An 18,437-nucleotide genomic window follows, 5' to 3' on the forward strand; every position below is an offset into this window, starting at 1 on the left:
TTAACTGCATTATAATGATAGGTTGTGTAGTGTACCACTGCCATCTAGTGGCAGAAGTTAATATCAGCTTTACTTACACAGATAGCTTATACAGACAGGAAGTGACCTTTGTTCCAGGAAGCTCTTCCACCATCTTGAGGTCACTCTTCCACTGTGCAGGCAGCATGTATCTATCTCTCCCATGAGGTTTGGGACATCATCACCTGTAAGTGCCTTTCTGCTTAGTTATTTGTCATTTATGCTAGGCTAATGATTCCATGTGTACTGATATGTTGTTATTGTATTGCAGTTTCACAGACTAAAATAAAGTTGGAGTCCTCTGGTGGACAATACAAGCATGGGCTTCTGTTTACTGGAGTCTCTAACAAGTGTTTAGCTGTCCGTTTAGAATCACACATAGTCAGTGTTTTGAGAGCGGAACACATACCATTTTGGAAATTAGACCCCTTGGGGAACGTAACAAGGGGTAAAGTGAACCTTAATACCCCACAGGTGATTCACGACTTTTGCATATGTAAAAACATTTTTTTTACCTAAAATGCTTGGTTTCCCAAAATTTTTACATTTTTAAAAAGGGTAATAGCAGAAAATACCCCCCAAAATTTGTAACGCAATTTCTCCCGAGTACGGCGATACCCCATATGTGACCCTTAACTGTTGCCTTGAAATACGACAGGGCTCCAAAGTGAGAGCGCCATGCGCATTTGAGGCCTAAATTAGGGACTTGCATAGGGGTGGACATAGGGGTATTCTACACCAGTGATTCCAAAACAGGGTGCCTCCAGCTGTTGTAAAACTCCCAGCATGCCTAGACAGTCAACGGCTATCTGGCAATACTGGGAGTAGTTGTTTTGCAACAGCTGGAGGCTCCGTTTTGGAAACAGTTTCTCGCTGGCAGTTTGAGCTGCGGCAGAAAATTTGCCGCAGCTCAAACTTGCAGCCGGATACTTACTGTAATCCTCCGCCCATGTGAGTGTACCCTGTACGTTCACATTGGGGGGGGGAAACATTCAGCTGCTGCAATACTACAACTCCCAGCATGTACGGTCTATCAGTGCATGCTGGGAGTTGTAGTTTTGCAACAGCTGGAGGCACACTGGTTGTGAAACACCGAGTTTGGTAATAAACTCAGTGTTTTGCAACCAGTATGCCTTCAGCTGTTGCAAAGGCTACAACCCCCAGCATGTACGGACAGCGGAAGGGCATGCTGGGTCTTGTAGTTATGCAACAGCCGGAGGCATACTACTTTGGCTGGGGATTGTAGTTATGCAACAGCTGGAGACACACTGGTTTGCTACTTAACTCAGTGTGCCTTCAGCTGTTGCAAAACTACAACTCTCAGCAGTCACCGACAGCCAACGGGCATGCTGGGAGTTGTAGTTATGCAACCACCAGATGCACCACTACAACTCCCAGCATGCACTTTAGCTGATCGTGCAAGCTGGGAGTTGTAGTTAAACAGCTGAAGGTACACTTTTCCATAGAAAAATGTGCCTCCAGCTGTTGCAAAACTACAAGTCCCAGCATGCCCATAAGGGAATGCTGGGAGTTGTGGTGGTCTACCTCCTGCTGTTGCATAACTACAGCTCCCAGCATGCCCTTTTTGCATGCTGGGAGCTGTTGCTAAGCAACAGCAGGAGGCTGTCACTCACCTCCTGCTGCTTCTCCACGCCGCCGCCGTCGCTCCTGAGGCCCCGATCCCAACACGGACGCCGGGGATCGGGGTCCCCAGCACCCGGGGTCTTCTGCCCGCACCCGCTCACGTCCTCCTGAAGAGGGGCGGAGCGGGTTGCAGGAGTGACACCCGCAGCAGGCGCCCTGATTGGTCGGCCGGGAAACCGGCCGACGAATCAGGGCGATCGTGAGGTAGCACCAGTGCCACCTCACCCCTGCTGGCAATGGCCCCGATCAGCCAGTAATTCCGAGTCACCGGAGACCCGATTGACCCGGAATCCACCGCAGATCGCTGGACGGAGTTGTCCAGCGATCTGCGGCAATCGCCAACATGGGGGGACATAATGACCCCCCTGGGCAATATGCCAGGATGCCTGCTGAACCATTTCAGCAGGCATCCGGCTCCGCTCCAGCTAGCGGCTGGGGCCGGAAATGCGCAGGGCGTATCCATACGCCCTGTGTCCTTAAGGACTTGGAAACGGGGGCGTATGGATACGCCCTGTGTCCTTAAGAGGTTAATGAATATATTAAAGTAGCAATCTTTGCAGATTATACTAAACTCTAAAGAGGTAAACACTATAGAGGACAGTGCATTGTTACAAATGGATCTTGATAGGTTGGAGGTTTGGGCTGGGAAGCGGAAGATGAGGTTCAACACTGAAAAAAGTAAGGCAATACACATGGGGGGAAAATCCAGGCTGGGATTATGTATTAAATGGGAGAAGACTTGGGACGACTGATGTGGAAAAGGACTTGGGAGTCTTGGTTAACAGTAAATTTAGCTGTAGTGACCAACGTCGGGCAGCTGCTGCCAAGGCTAATAAAATCATGGGGTGCATCGATAGGGGCATAGACCTAATAACTATGTATAAATATATCAGGGGGATGTACAGAGATCTTTCCCAGGATCTATTTATACCCAGGACTGGATCTATAACAAGGGGGCATCCTCTACGTTTAGAGGAAAGAAGGTTTCTGCACCAGCACAGACAGGGGTTCTTTACTGTAAGAGCAGACTGGAATGCTCTGCCGAAGGAGGTGGTCATTAGAGATGAGCGAACTTACAGTAAATTGGATTCGTCACGAACTTCTCGGCTCGGCAGTTGATGTCTTTTCCTGCGTAAATTAGTTCAGCCTTCAGGTGCTCCGGTGGGCTGGAAAAGGTGGATACATTTCTAGGAAAGAGTCTCCTAGGACTGTATCCACCTTTTCCAGCCCATCAGAGCACCTGAAAGCTGAACTAATTTATGCAGGAAAAGTCATCAACTGCCGAGCCGAGAAGTTCGTGACGAATCCAATTTACTGTAAGTTCGCTCATCTCTAGTGGTCATGGTGAACTTTGTAAAACAATTTAAAAAAGGAGTCTGGATGCATTTTTGGAGAGTAATAACATTACTGGTTATGTATACTAGATTTCTAGGGACAGAAGGTTGATCCAGGGATTTATTCTGACTGCCATATTTGGAGTCGGGAAGGAATTTTTAACTCTAGTATGAGGGTTTTTTGCCTTCTTCTGGATCAACTCCGTAGGGACTCATTAGGGTTATAGGTTGAACTTGATGGACTCTGGTCTTTTTAACCTTATGAACTGTGTTACTATGTGTTTTTAAGGCCCCTGCACTTTAGTTCAGGGAGGGACGGCGCCGGGTTCTTCAACATAAAGTCAGTAAATTAAGATGTGAACCTCATACATTTATGTAAAATGTATTGCTTTTCATTAAAGTAACTTACATGCTTCTTTTGCCCCCATGGATCAGATTTTTTTTTTTTTTTTGGTGAACTGTGACAGACAAAAACCCGAACATGTATCTGTATCTGGTCCTAATTGACAAAAAAAAAAAAAAAGAGCCTTCATACATTCCTGTCCCTGTATATGGAAAAATAGAGTTATAGGTGTCTGAAAAGAACAATTATTGTAAATTACTACAATTGAAAAACTATATAAATTGGTATAATTTAATCAGATTGACCTACATGATAAAGATAATTATCACATTTAATATAAAGTGCACTACGCATAAAAACCAAAAGTTGCAAAATTGCAGTTTTATAAATTTGGTCTCGAATTTTTGGTGGTATACTTTATGGTAAAATAAAAAGGGTGTAATTAAAAAGTACAATTGGTTGTGCCCTTATGGGTCTGTAGGTGGAAACATTTATAAAAGATACGCATCTTAAAAGGAGGAGGAAAAAACGAAAATGCAAAAAATAGCCCTTAAGGGGATAAGAGAGCTGTGAATGAAAACAAAAACACTTCAGTGTACAGTTTGAGAACAGAAACAATGATGTACTTTTGACTAGAGTTTTACTTCTATATCTGTCTGTATTCAGTGGCATAATGTAGCTAAAGAAAGCAAAATTGAACATTTACAAACTGGCACCATCTAGTGGTGGTGAAGATTAAAAGATTATTTTCTTCCAACAAATCAAAAGATGCATATGAAAACTATAAAACTGTATTTAGGAGAAAACAGAATATTGGCCCAGGATTTATTACTCTGTCTGAAGTGCACACAGCAACCAATCACAGCTCAGTTTTTATTTTACCAGAGCATTTGGAGAAATGAAAGCAAAAGTGATTGGTTGCTGTGGGCAAATCAGAGTCCTGCTTCATTAAATTATATAAAATTCTTAAAGATTTTGTTATAAAATATAAGTGGTTTGGAACCTTTATGAAGTGCAAGAATGGAATGACCATGTTACTTTCCAGTCTACATTACAATGGTGTGCTTGCAAATGAACATGATGTAGTGAAAGTCTGGTGCAAGAAAATACCCAAATATTCCAAAGAAATATAGAATGTGCAAAGCAGTAAGAAACATACCCTTTGTTATGCTATATAATAAGCATGGCAATGTGACTACTTACTGCGCTCAATAGTGGTCTAATTTCCTAGCTAAATTACAGATCTACTGAGCAATTCTAAAGTTGTCATGTATGCACTGTACCATTCCTATAAGAAAATAAGCTCATTCTCAAAAAGTGTCTGTAGGGTTTTTCTTTTATCTGAGCATTGACTAAAAAACCATTTGTAAACCTGAGTCCAGAAAAATTCTTAGTTTATGGATTTATGAAGCTGATCCTATCTGATATCCTAGAGTACATGATCAACAAGCCACTCTCATATTCAGGCAGTTAGGCGTCAAGATTCACAGTATCCAATTTGCCCCCCCCCCCCCCCCCCCCCCGCCCCCATCTTTGGTTTTACACCCCTGCAGAGCTTCCTCCAACAGCAGTCTGGTAGATTCCAATAACTGAAGAAATTGTTCCCATCAGACCAACAAACCATGTTGGAGAGCATCCTCCCCATAGAAAACCAGGGGGCATCCAGTGAATAGCGTTAACTAGATCAGCGAGACTGCAGATAATGCACAAAAGTTCTGATCTCATCTGGAACTTTATTTCTCCCCGGCTCTTTGGAGGATCATCCCTGCAAAACAAAGTACTGTCAAAACAAACCAGTTCAGATTTCCTTGTGGGTTTCATTCTCAGAATGAGTCTTTGTTTGAACAGGTTATAACCCAGTGCTGGGTCCTGGCTGCCATTCTTGATCAACCAGTTAACCCAATGTGAGTTGCAGTGACTGTTCTGTCAAACCTTGGCAGATCACTCCCCCTGCTCTGTGTCTATCAGAGCGAGATGGTTCCATAGACTTACATTATGAGACCATCTCAGTCATGTGACAGAGCTGGGAGGAAATGTGCCAAGCACTCAATTCTCTGCTGCTCGTATGGGATCTGAACATTCAGACCCAGACCAATCAAAACTGCCATAAGTCTGACATATCGAAAGCTTTTTTTTTTCTAATGACAGTGCTAATGGATCATGCTGTTAATGTGAAGTGTATGGATACATCTGAACTGTCCCATGACATCTGGGGGTCCTGTGTATGTGGTGATAACTGTCAGCAGACCCAGCTTTAGCATTAAAAAAGTACCTGTCAGATCCCACAAAAAACTAAAAATTAAGGAGGTATAGGGACTCCCCCTAGTGATGGGACTTTCAAAGGCAATTTTCATTAATAAAATGTTTTTTTTTAAGTATATTACAAAAACTTGTTTTTTCAAGATGTACAACATAAAAGTTTTAATATCTGATAGTGCCCATTTCAAGGGATAGAGTGTGTGTCTCTCTCTCATGTTTTGCTATACACGTTTATTTCCTTTGTGTACATTGGAACTAAACCAGAAGAGGAAAAAAAAGAAAAAAAAGAAAATTGGCCATAATGTGACACCAAACTCCAAAAATGGGCACCCTTTCAAAATTGTGGAAATAAGATTTTTTTCAAGCATTTCATGCTCCTTTAAACTCACCTGGGGCAAGTAACAGGTGTGGGAAATATATATAAAAAAAAAAAAAAAAAACACATGAAAGCAGATAAAAAGGAGAGAAGTTCACTTAGTCTTTGCATTGCATGTGCCACACTAAGCATGGACAACAGAAAGGAGAAAATAACTGTCTGAAGACTTGAGAACCAAAATTGTGGGAATATCAACAATCTCAAGGTAACAAGTTTATCTGCAGATCTGCAGAGATCTAGATTTACCTTTGTCCACAGTGCGCAACATTACCAAGAAGTTTTCAACCCATGGCACTGTAGCTAATCTCCCTGGGCATGGACAGAAGAGAAAAATTGATGAAAGGTGTCAACGCAGGATAGTGGATAAGCAGCCCAAACAAGTTCCAAAGATATTCAAGTTATCCTGCAGGCTCAGGGAGCATCAATACATAAAAAAGCAAGACTCCATTTTGCCAAAATCCTTATGAGAAAACATCTTGTGGACAGATGAGACTATGAGAGCTTTTTGGTAAAGCACATCATTCTACTGTTTACCGAAAACGGAATGAGGCCTACAAAGACAAGACAGTGACTACAGTGAAATATGGTGGAGGTTCAATGATGTTTTGGGGTTGTTTTGCTGCCTCTGCACTGGGTGCCTTGAATGTGTGCAAGGCATCATGAAATCTGAGCATTACCAATGGATTTTGGGTCGCACTGTACAGCCCAGTGTCAGAAAGCTGGGTTTGCGTCTGAGATCTTGGGACAGGACAATGACCCCAAACATACGTCAAAAAGCACCCAGAAATGGATGGCAAGAAAGTGCTGGAGAGTCCAGATCTAAATCCCATTGAACACCTGTGAAGAGATCTTAAAATTGCTGTTGGGAAAAGGCGCCCTTCCAATAAGAGAGACCTGGAGCAGTTTGCAAAGGAAGAGTGGTCCAACATTCCGGCTGATGGTTCTAGGAAGCAAAAGATTTCAGTTTTCCCCAAAGGGTGTGCAACGAAATATTAAGTTAAGGGCGCCAATAATTTTGTCCAGACCATTTTTGGTCTGACATTATGTCCAATTTGCTTTCGTTCCTCCTTTTTTGGTTTAGTTCCAATACACATAAAGGGAATAAACATGTGTATAGCAAAACATGTGTTACTGCAATTCTTTTCTGTGAGAAATACCAAATTGTTTTGAAATTTTTTTAGGGGTTCCAACATTTACTGCCATGACACACACACACACACACACACACACACATATATGTAAGGCGTTTATGACACCTTCTCTATTTGAAGTGGCAACACTTAGAGGAGTAGTCCAGTGGTGACTCAGTGGTGAACAACTTATCCCCTATCTTAAGGATAGGGGATAAGTTGCAGATCGCAGGGGGTCAGACCGCTGGGGCCCCCTGCGATCTCCTGTACGGAGCCCCGACAGCCCGCGGGAAGGGGGCGTGTCGACCTCCGCACGAGGCGGCGGCCGACACGCCCCCTCAATACAACTCTATGGCAGAGCCGAAGCGCTGCCTTCGGCAATCTCCGGCTCTGCCATTGAGATGTATTGAGGGGGCATGTCGGCCGCCGCTTCGTGCGGGGGTCGACACCCGCTATCTGGGCAGAGAGCCGGGGCCCCGTACAGAGAGATTGCAGGGGGCCCCAGCGGTCGGACCCCCCCCGCGATCTCAAACTTATCCCCTATCCTTAGGATAGGGGATAAGTTTTTCACCACTGGACTACCCCTTTAACCCCGCTTACTCACTGAGAAAGAAGGAGCAATATAATGTGTTATCCAATCTCCTGCAGCATCACCTTAGGGCTTTATTACACAGCTCAAACCCTTGGCCAATACAAGTGCTGATCTACCAGATCGGGGCTCCTTTTTATATTATATATCGTATAACACAGATTTCAGACTCATGCTGGAGTCCTAAATATCGGACTGCAGCCAGGACACAGACAAGCACAGCTGGCAGCTCTGAATCTTCTCTCTGTTTGCAACTGCATGTGCAGAGAGAAGATCGGAGCTCAGATAGTAAAATGAATGAGGGCAAGCAGTAAGGCAGAGTCAGGAGTATGCCCTGCTGTGCTAAGAGCACAGTGCTGGCTCCTGCCTATCTGATTGACAGGAAGGGAGCAGTGCTGAGCTTGTCTGTGTCCTGGCTGCAATCTGAGATTTAGGACTCCAGCATGAGTCTGAAATCTTTAAAAAGGACTTGCGGACAGGACTGGTAGGGAGACCTCTAGTGGTCATTTTTTCAAAGTGGAAAAATAAAAAGCATTTTTTTTTTTAAACATTACATTAATCTATACATGCATACATTAATCTATAATATATCAAGAGTTTTTTTTTTGATGAAAGGTACCCTTTAAGTTTAGTCTGCAGCACATCTTCTATTACAAAAAAGTTAGGACAATTTATAAAACAGCTTCAAGTCAAATTGAACTTACTCTGAATGTTTTCCTTTACTTCTTCTTAGCTTTATTAATGTTCTTATGGCTCTATGGGCAAATAGGAATATTACAAATAAAATTAAAAATAAGTTATAATGCTGGTATGATAAGGCACATAAGGATACATTTTAAGATAAACTGTCAACTTGCTTTATCTAGGTGTTGACACAGCTGCTGAGCTGAGGAGAAATGTATCTTTATCCTATATGCCCGAGCTGCCAGAACAAAAATATACTTTACATTTACCTTCCACTGCTGCCCAGCTGCAGCTGGTATCTGTCTCCTGTCCTCCAGCCTGGTCTTCTTACGGATTTTAGTGCCTGACAACACACTGGAGCTCAGATAATTGCCGGCCACAGTGGCGTCCCGCCTCTGCCAGTGCTTGGTTTATTACACTTGGTTTAATGCTCAGGTCTATTACACAGCATTGCTGCTTAGCCTATCACTGGGCGAGGGTGTAGACCTCGGTAGCTAGCGATTAGCTAAGTGCAGTGTGATGTGTTGGACACCACAAGCTGGAAAAAGACTGGGGCTGGAAGACAGATTTCAACAGCATCGAGTGATTGGCTGGAACCAAGTTAAAGTTTATTATCTTTATTCCTGCAGCTTTGGCACATACAGTAGGATAGAAAAAAAAAAAAAAAAATTGCCGGAGTTCCCCTTTAACCCCTTAAGGACACAGCCCATTTTCACCTTAAGGGCCAGAGCATTTTTTGCAAATCTGATCCCTTTAAGCATTAATAACTCTGGGATGCTTTTACTCATGAATTTAATTCAGAGTGTTTTTTCGTGATTATACTTTGTTAGTGGTAGATTTTCGTTACTTGCATCATTTCTTGGTTAAAAATTCAAAAATTTCATGATAAATTTGAAAATTTAGCATTTTTCTAACTTTGATGCTCTCTGCCTGTAAGGAAAATGGACATGCCAAATAAATATATTGATTCACATATAAAATGTATACTTTGTTTGTATCATAAAGTTGTCATGTGTTTACTTTAAGACATTAGAGGGCTTCAAAGTTCAGCAGCAATTCAATTTCTCAAATTGGAAATTTTTCAGGCATCAGTTCAGTTTTGAAGTGAATTTGAGGGTCTTTATGTTAGAAATACCCCATAAAGGATCCCATTATAAAAACTGCACCCCTCAAAAGTATTCAAAATGACATTCAGAAAGTTTGATAACACTTTACTTGTTTTCACAGGAATAGCAGCAAAGTGGAGGAGAAAAGTCAAATTTTTTATTTTTATTTTTTTTACACTAACATGTTCTTATAAACCCAATTAATCCCAAAAAATGTGACTCCAGCTGTTGCATAACTACAATTCCCAGCATGACCTTTAGCTGTCTGGGAGATGTAGTTATGCAACAGCTGGAGTAGAGATTATAAAAACTAACTCACCCATGCCACTAGTGCCAGTGTTCCCTGGTCCCTGCCAGTCTTTTCTTGAAGTTGTGCCATTCCATACATCTATGTGAATGCTGCAGTCACATGGATGCTTGTGGTGTCACATCTGCTGGAAAAGTAAACAAAGACCAGCAGGGACCAGAATGATGGGACATTTGACATATCATCACACAATTGTACAAAAACCCTCTAAGCAGCTCTCTACAGATAGGTGTTTATTGCTTTTGGAGGGGTTTTACCATTATCTGCTAGAAAATCCAGTTTGCAGGTCACATGGCTGAAATTTCCTGTGCACCATAAAAACTAGGTAGTGCTATATTTATAGAATAATGCTTTAAAAGTTAGAGCACCACAAATGCTCACCCATGTAATCCTTTATGCTTGAAGCACATAAGGAGTCATTTTTAAATTGATTTATATATTTTTATATTTGGATGTACACAACAAATACAAGTGTCTGTTTTGCCCATCTTTTCTATTTTCATAGCACTAAAATACGATTATTTTATATAACGGATGAATAGTGTTATTTTGTATAGTTTTGGGTGGTCAGGGAAAGTTTATTATATATACAGTGTGCTCCCATAATGTCAGGAAAGACCTTTAGGTGATGTTTTAATGTCACCTTAATAGCTCCTACAGCTCTTTATCACTGAGCAGATCCTATGATTTCCCATCCCAAAGGCTGCAGCAGTATTGCCACTTCTCAAACTGTACACAGTGTATGCACCACGTAAGCAGTTATCAGGAAGACAAACAGTAACAAACCATATCCACCTTCTCAATGTGGCTTACGGATTTGACAGCCAGCAACCCTCTTTCAGCTGCACACCTATATGTGGACCTGTCCGATAGTCCCTCGGTGAAGTTGTTAGGCACCTTCTCAACCCATTTGAGGACAGCCATCAGACACATACTGTACCTAGAGCATACATATGTGTATAAAGAAAAAACAAACAAGACAATGCAATGACCTACCGTAAAATGCCCACCACTAGAGAAAGACCCCAAAGGGCTGTACTGGCTATCCACCACTTATCAGACTTGATGGGAAACACTCCAGCATCTGCTGCCCAGGCCATATGCTCACATGGATAGTACAGCTGGTCAAATATGTTGCCCAAGACAGATATCCACCGGATGATACAGTCTTTCTCCTATTGGTAAATAACCAGGGTGATTTTAGGGAACACAGTTTCTTTTAAATTATGCGTGCTTTAATGAAATAACCAAATGTACAGCAAACGTGATATGACTAAATTATGCCTAGAGATTTGCCAATATTTTATCAGTTAACAGTTTATACAAAAGCCAGAAAGTCTAAAATATCTGTATTTCAGCTTGTCTTCTATTCTATTTAGCATTGTATTTCTCTTATATAAGTTACATGTGGGCAAAACAAACATTCACAGAGCTGTCAGAACAAAGTAGTGTAGTAAACTTCAGTAAGAACATGATGTCTCATGGACTGTACATTAAAGGGTAACTCATTAAAACTAATTTTTGCTATTGCACTCCTTATGGTAAATAAAAATTACTTCTAATATACTTTGTTAAAAAGAAAAAATCATTTTCTATGTTTTATTTGTGCTTAAAAAAGCTCAAGAGCACATCCCCCCCATCTCATACACCGACTTAGGACCAAGATCCAAACACAGGAAGTGCAGCCTGGAGGGCTGAGGGGAAGGGGGGTCCAGCCTCATCCAATCATAGCTCCTCTTACACTTAACTGCCATATGCTGTTGGTTGGCCACCCCCCCCCCCCCCCAATCAGCACTCCAGGCTGCACTTCCTGTGTTTGGGCTTCGGTCCTAAATCTGTGCGAGATGGGGAAAATGTGCTCGAAATATAAATAAAACATAGAAAACTTCATTTTTTTACCAAATTATATTAGAAATTGTTTTTTAGTTACCATAAGGAGTGCAATCTAAAAATTTTTTTTAATGAGTGACCATTTAATAATTATTTGGTCCGCCTTACCTTACTTTAGAGAATCTAGGTTAAAAATGTTTAAAAGCAGTATTCCAGTATTTTTTGGTTAGCACACTGGGGCTCATGTTAAACAAAAAAGTCACACTTGCCCAACTTTGGTTCCATTGCAGCTCTTTCTGGTCCCCTGCTTCCAAGACAACATGTTGGAGCAGGACCTGCCCACCCAGCCAATCACTGATTGAATCACCTCTGCAACCAGTGATTGGGTAAGAGGGACGGTACTACTCTTCCAAAAACACTGACATAAAAGTCCAGAATGAGGCTATAAGGTGTAGTACCAAATTCAACCTGCTGACAGGTATGGTGCAATTTTTTGGGAGAAAGCAGTGATGCGTGTGAGCAACCTGTTCAAAAGATGGATTAACTCAAAAGTCGTATGAGGGTGCTCTTACACCAAGCACTACTGGCTACAGCTGGCATGTACAATTATTATTTCAGATGGGAACTAGACTTGCATAGCAATTATCAGCAATATATCCACGTGCGCATATTTGATGTACAGGATTTGAAGGTGCAGGTATTAATGTAGAGTAGAGTGAACACAGCTTCAAACACCACACATTTGGGCAGGGTACTGTAAGTGTGGATCCACCCTAAGGGTAGGGTCACACGTGGTATATACACTGCAGCTGCTTTTGCTACCCTAGGAAAATATGCAGCAAAATATGTGGTATATACTCTACATGGGACCCTACCCTTAAATAATAAGTCTGGATCCTGCCTGCAATAATAAGGATTGTCAATGCTACGTGTAACCAGTAGCTCTGCGTATAGGAGCATCCTTAAAGGAGTAAGATGGTATTTACCTACATGTAGTGACAAAGTGCCACATTTTGGGCATGTGAACATCATAACAGAATGTAGAAATTGCACTTTTCTTATTCCTAATAAGGGTATGTTCGCACGTGCATATTTTGCTAAAGATCAATGGGTAGCAAAGTTTGCAGCGGAAAATGTACACTAAAATATGTGTTACTGTTCCCTAAAAGGATACTCCTTTAGCATAGGATTGGCCAATGGGCCCCTATGGATACGTTTGGTATATACACAATTACTTTGTCAGTGCTTCAGCCAAACAAAGTGTTAAATGTTTTCCAGGCATATACATTAATAACATCTTTGTGCAAATCGAAAAAAAAATGGAAATTGGAAAATAAATGTGTGCATCCTCCTTGGGCTGGACTAAAAACCATATACTCATCAGCTTTGATCCCCACTGCGTCTGCCCAACAGTGCCCAGTCCCAGCTGAGCAGCGCTTCCCACTTCAGCCCCTGACAAAGACAAATCACAGCCAGACACTTCCTGTTGTCGAGATGTAACAATGAAGAGCTGAGTTGCAGAAAATGGGCAGTCAGAATAGAAGTGAAAGGGGATCAGGGCAGGCAAGTACTTTTTCTTAAAGCCCATCCTTTCCAGTATAAAAAAAAAAGGCTCTGGACAACCCCTTTAATAATATCACATCTGCAGTAAGAGCACATTGGTCAACCAACCTTCTTTCCTAGACCGTATTGAAGAGAATACGCCAACATGGACAGGTCATCAAACAGCCGCAGTACTGTCCTGCAGTGGCTCAGCTGAGAGGCCACAATTAGGAGGCTCCGTCCACACTGCTGCTTTTCTCCATGCTTCTGTGTAATGGCTCCACCAAGCAGTTGACAGCTATAGCATAATGTCCGTATCTATCAAAATGGAATTAGTGAGAAACCAGCAGCATACCCTCACAAGCTGACTATTTCTGCAGACCATACCTGAACACAATCTATTGTAAATAAGTAAGTGATGACCCTCTAGGGGCTATTTACATTTTTATTAAGGGATTTTTCAAAAAACTAACTTTTTGTACACTTTTTATGCCCCCATAGGGGACTATTCATTGCAATCATTTGATTGCTAATACTGTTCAGTGCTGTGCATAGGCATAGCACTGACCAGTGTCATTGGCGATCTTCTGCTCGATCTCAGGCCAGAGTAGAAGATCCCAGGAGACGGACGGAGCCAGGTGAGGCAGCGCCGTGGGCAATCAGATCATCCAATTTAATGCCTGCATTGCCGCAGATGCCGTGATCTGTATTGATAATGGCATCTGAGGGGTTAAGGGCAGATATACGCGAGATTGCTGATGTTCGCCATTACCAGCGGGTTCCTGGCTGACAGCATCCAGGACCTGCCGCGCATGATGCAAGCACCCGTCTGGTGCTTGCATCATGTATCGGACATAAATGTACGTCCTGGTGCGTTAAGAACATTTACATCCTATGTTGTTAAGTGGTTAAAGCTGTGAAGTGTGTTTATTTTCTTATAACCTACCCTACATTAGATTTGGAGAGTTGTAATACATTGTATGGTGACAACAGTATTGATGTGAACAGAACACTTAATGCTAAACCTACACTGTTAATGTTCTTTCTAAATTATGTAGAACTTAAATACTTTTGGCTTACACAGTACTTTTTGTTTACAAAGTTCTAGAAAAAAAGAGATTTGATACCAAATATGTAACTTTTTTTATTTGGAAAATAGGAAAAAGGGCAGGTATTAGCCGCTCGCACAGAGTGGCAATGCCTGGGCACATTTGGGAGATCACAGGGTGTCCCAGTGGTCGGCGGCCCCCCCGCGCAATCAAACACTTATCCCCTGTGGATAGGGGGACAAGTCATGGCTGCAGATAGATTATATATATATATATATATATATATATATATATATATATATATATATATATATATATATGCAAATCATAAAATGTTGCAGTATCTTGTAATACCTTTTTTCTTGGACTAACAGCATTTTGTAGAGAAGCTTTCGGGATTCCTCCCTTTATCAAGTCCAAAGCAAATCTAAGCTCACAAGTAGAAGACACAGGTTACATCTCACAAATATGCGGGGGTTAAGACAATAGATGTGGAGAATTCACACTAAGATGGGCCATAAATTGTCCTGCTATAGGAACATAGACTAAATAGATAAGGATGAGAAAAGGGGGGGGGGGGGGGAGGGGGGAGCAGGGGAGAGACTGATAATTAGCAGGACATAGAGAGATGTAAAAGAGAACACAGTGCAGGTTATAATAGAATACAGTACAGTACAGGTTATAAGAGAATACAGTACAGCACAGGTTATAAGAAATTTTGATAATGAGATAAGAAGCTCAAATCCACATTGAGTCCCCTGTTTTTTGAGTCAAAAAACTGTATAATTTTGGCTTCAAATGTCTTTCTCTCTTGTGTGTTTTTGAAATTCCCTCAGTATCCTGATTGTAAGGTCATGTATGGAGTGGCCTGTTTGGGTAAAATGATGTCCAACTGGGGTGCAGTAGTCATTTTCTTTATGGCGGTTGATGGAATGTCTGTGTAGATTCATCCTTTCGTTGAGTTTCCGGCTGGTTTCACCAATGTAGCATCCCAGATCACACTTGGTGTGTACTATATTGGATTCTCTTTTGCATCTCACTATGTCCTGCTAATTATCAGTCTCTCCCCCTTCCCCTTTTTCTCATTCTTACCTATTTAGTCTATGTTCCCATATCAGGACAATTTATGGCCCATCTTGGTGTGAATTCTCCACATCTATTGTCTTAACCCCCGCATATTTGTGAGATGTAACCTGTGTCTTCTACTTGTGAGCTTAGATTTGCTTTGGACTTGATAAAGGGAGGAATCCCGAAAGTTGTCTCTACAAAATGCTGTTAGTCCAATAAAAAAGGTATTACAAGATACTGCAACATTTTAGGATTTGCATCACTGGACTAATACGGCTACTCAAATTTTATATTATATATATATATATATATATATATATATATATATATATACATATACATACACACACACACATATATAATTTTATCCAGCAGGAGGAAGATGGCGAGCGACCTTTCGGCTGCCATTTTAGCCCATCAGAACCCCTGCGATCGCACAGTAGTGGGGGTCTGATGAAGACTACTGTACCACCGGCACCTGTATTTTCTACCTTTACAAACTAAATGACTGAACCCAGCTTTAAATCTGCAGCATCAAATAAGCACCGAATACTGTACATGTGAATACACCCTAAAGTGACTGTCAGCTGTATTTTCTGCAGACTCTGTTGGATAGCTGTTCAGGTATATAAGTGAACTGTAACTTTCCTAAAGCTGATGGTGGGATCCAAACTACATCTAGGCCATTAAAGTAAATGGGGCCCTTCCATCCTCAATGGTATAAGCCAACCTAATGGAGGCCAAGAAGAAACGCAATTGGTCTCTGTCTGTCATTAAATGCTATAGACACATCTAGCGTGCACTCGGGAGCCTTCCTTATGTACGTGCTAAACATAAGGAAAAGCACGATGTGAATAGACCTCACATTACTATATGGTAGACTGTCTATAGCGGGGCCAATGAGGTGGCTGAAACGCACTTTAGATTTTAACCTGCCCGCACCTTTGTCTGTCAAGATTTTATACATCTTCAATAAAGCTCCAATGTTTGGACATGAGGAAGAGGGGGTCCTACCCCTTGAAATGCATAGTCCCTTGTGTTTTTAATACTGCGATAAGTCCACTTTGTTGGGTTCCATTATAGCCATTCAAGACTGTCTGGAGGAGTTTCCCTGGGACAGGATAGATGAAGGCAGCACGCCGTCTCGCCTACCATGAGGAGTGGATCATATAAGTCAGTGTTTCCCAACCAGGGCGCCTCCAGCTGTTGTAGTTTTGCAACAGCTGGAGGCACCGTGGTTGGGAAACAATTATTCAAGTTCTACAAGGTGTTGCGCTCTGAGTACAACACCTATCACCTATTTACATATTTAATACCAGCTGGGAGTAACGGCACATAGCTGCGCTTCTCTCGTTTTTTTCTATATACCGACATTGAAAGTTTCAATAAAGCTTTGATAGTTTACCTGGAACCTCGTGCTGGATTATCCTGCTTCTTGTGTCTATAGCAGCTGTCTCTAAACTGTGGACCTCCAAATGTTGCAGGACTACAGCTCCCAGCATGTTCTGACAGCTGTCCAGGCATGCTGGGAATCGTAGTTTTGCAATATCTGGAGATCACTGGTCTATAGGCCAGAGTTCCCCAAACAGGGTGCCTCCAGGTGTTATAAAACTACAACTTCCAGCATGCCCAGACAGCTGTCCGGGCATGCTGGGAGTTGTAGTTTTGCAACAATTGGAGGCACCCTGGTTGGGAAACACTGCTATAGGCTTATATAAAAGCTATTACTGTTTTACAGCCCCTTTCCCACTCTTCCTCCCATGTGTGTTCTAATACAGAGCCATTTTCTTTACAATCCTATTTGTGGCATTTAGCTCCTATGTATGTGTGTGGAATAGTTGGAGCCCCCTGCTGTCATAAGCCCCACTCACCATTCTATCTCTGCCCCTGTACGACTCCAGGACATTGACCACCGCAGATACCGCCTTCGCCATGCCGCCAGCCTAAGTACATGTACACACCTGGGGACAGAACCTACGGCGCTTACACCGAGCACATAGCCCACTACTACACGGCACTGGACTTCAGACTTCTGCGTTCCAAACCTCCTTATCGCAAGCCACGCCCACAATGTGACCTCTCGCGTCCCCATTAGCTCTGCTGCCAACCTGCTGGAGCGCCTTGTAGTACGTAAGCGGGGACAATATGCAGGCAGCATTTATGTATACCCGCCCCCACCTTGGCAACCAATCACGTAGTCGCTTCACTGTGCTCAAAACTTTCTTTTCACCCTATTAGAATCTGGGATGTGATTGGCTGCACGATGTGGTCCATAGACTGTTCTCCTTTCTCCTCATAACCGTGCGGTCACTCCAGGTGTGAGGTACAGCAGCCCTCCTCAGCCGTGTCCCAACAGTCAGCTACTCTCATTGGCAAGTTATACCAGTGTTCCCCAACCAAGGTGCCTCCAGCTGTTGCAAAACTACAACTCCCAGCATGCTGGGAGTTGTAGTTTTGCAACAGCTGGAGGCACCCTAGTTGGGAAACACCACAGACATGAAAAGTCTTTTTCACTCAGACTCCAAGTTGTTACAACAGAATGTGTGTCACGTGACCTCGGCTGTGTGTCACCTGACACGGACGGCCTCACAACGGGGGAGAATTATCAAAATCTGTCCAGAGGGAAAAGTTACCCATAGCAACCAATCAGATCGCTTCTTTCATTTTTCACAAGCTTTTTCAAAATGAAAGAAGCGATTTGATAGGTTGTTATGGGTAACTCAACAATTTTTCCTCTGGACAGGTTTTGATAAATCTCCCTCAATGTACATATAGCTCTTATAGAGTTCATACTTATGGTGTTAGGGTGGGTTCACGCCACGATTTTGCTATACAGTTCCTGTACCTGACTAAACTGTATCAAAACGTGAGTACAAATTTTTATCTGTATACGGTTTGAAAAATTATGTCCGCTTGCATCTGTTTTTTAACCTGTTAAGGACCCATGACGTACCTGTCCGTCATGAGTCCGCTCCCGATCTATAACGGCGTGGCCCTGCGTCATAGCGGGTCGAGCCCGGCCTCTAACAATGGCCGGGACCCGTGGCTAATAGCGCACGGCATTGATCGCGGTGCCGCGCGCTATTAACCCTTTAGACGCAGCGTTCAAAGTTGAACGCCGCGTCGAAAGTGAAAGCATGTCGGTTAGCTCAGGGAGC

General features: G+C 42.5%; 2 protein-coding genes across 9 annotated transcripts in view; one reads left to right on the forward strand and one right to left on the reverse strand.

The window, feature by feature from the left end:
- ARRDC2 (arrestin domain containing 2) overlaps positions 1-18,437 on the forward strand; it is a 235,915-nt gene that overhangs the window by 12,619 nt on the left and 204,859 nt on the right. The window lies entirely within an intron of this gene.
- PEX11G (peroxisomal biogenesis factor 11 gamma) lies at positions 4,860-17,388 on the reverse strand. Its single transcript, XM_056572984.1, has 5 exons — positions 17,151-17,388; positions 13,292-13,480; positions 10,787-10,965; positions 8,398-8,448; positions 4,860-5,104 (listed from the first exon to the last, which is right to left on the reverse strand). Exons 1-5 carry the CDS (start codon positions 17,211-17,213, stop codon positions 4,879-4,881), a joined length of 708 nt encoding a protein of 235 aa, XP_056428959.1. The 5' UTR covers positions 17,214-17,388; the 3' UTR covers positions 4,860-4,878.

The sequence above is a fragment of the Hyla sarda genome, chromosome 1, assembly GCF_029499605.1.
Source record: "Hyla sarda isolate aHylSar1 chromosome 1, aHylSar1.hap1, whole genome shotgun sequence".
Lineage (NCBI taxonomy): Eukaryota > Metazoa > Chordata > Amphibia > Anura > Hylidae > Hyla > Hyla sarda.

Coding starts and splice junctions, on each gene's coding strand:
- PEX11G (XM_056572984.1), bottom strand. CDS start 17,213: ATGGCGAAGGCGGTATCTGCGGTGGTCAATGTCCTGGAGTCGTACAGG. Junction 8,449..10,786: donor CTAGTGGTGGGCATTTTACG/GTAGGTCATTGC, acceptor ATTTGCCCATAG/AGCCATAAGAACATTAATAA. Junction 5,105..8,397: donor AGTAAAGGAAAACATTCAGA/GTAAGTTCAATT, acceptor TTTGTTTTGCAG/GGATGATCCTCCAAAGAGCC.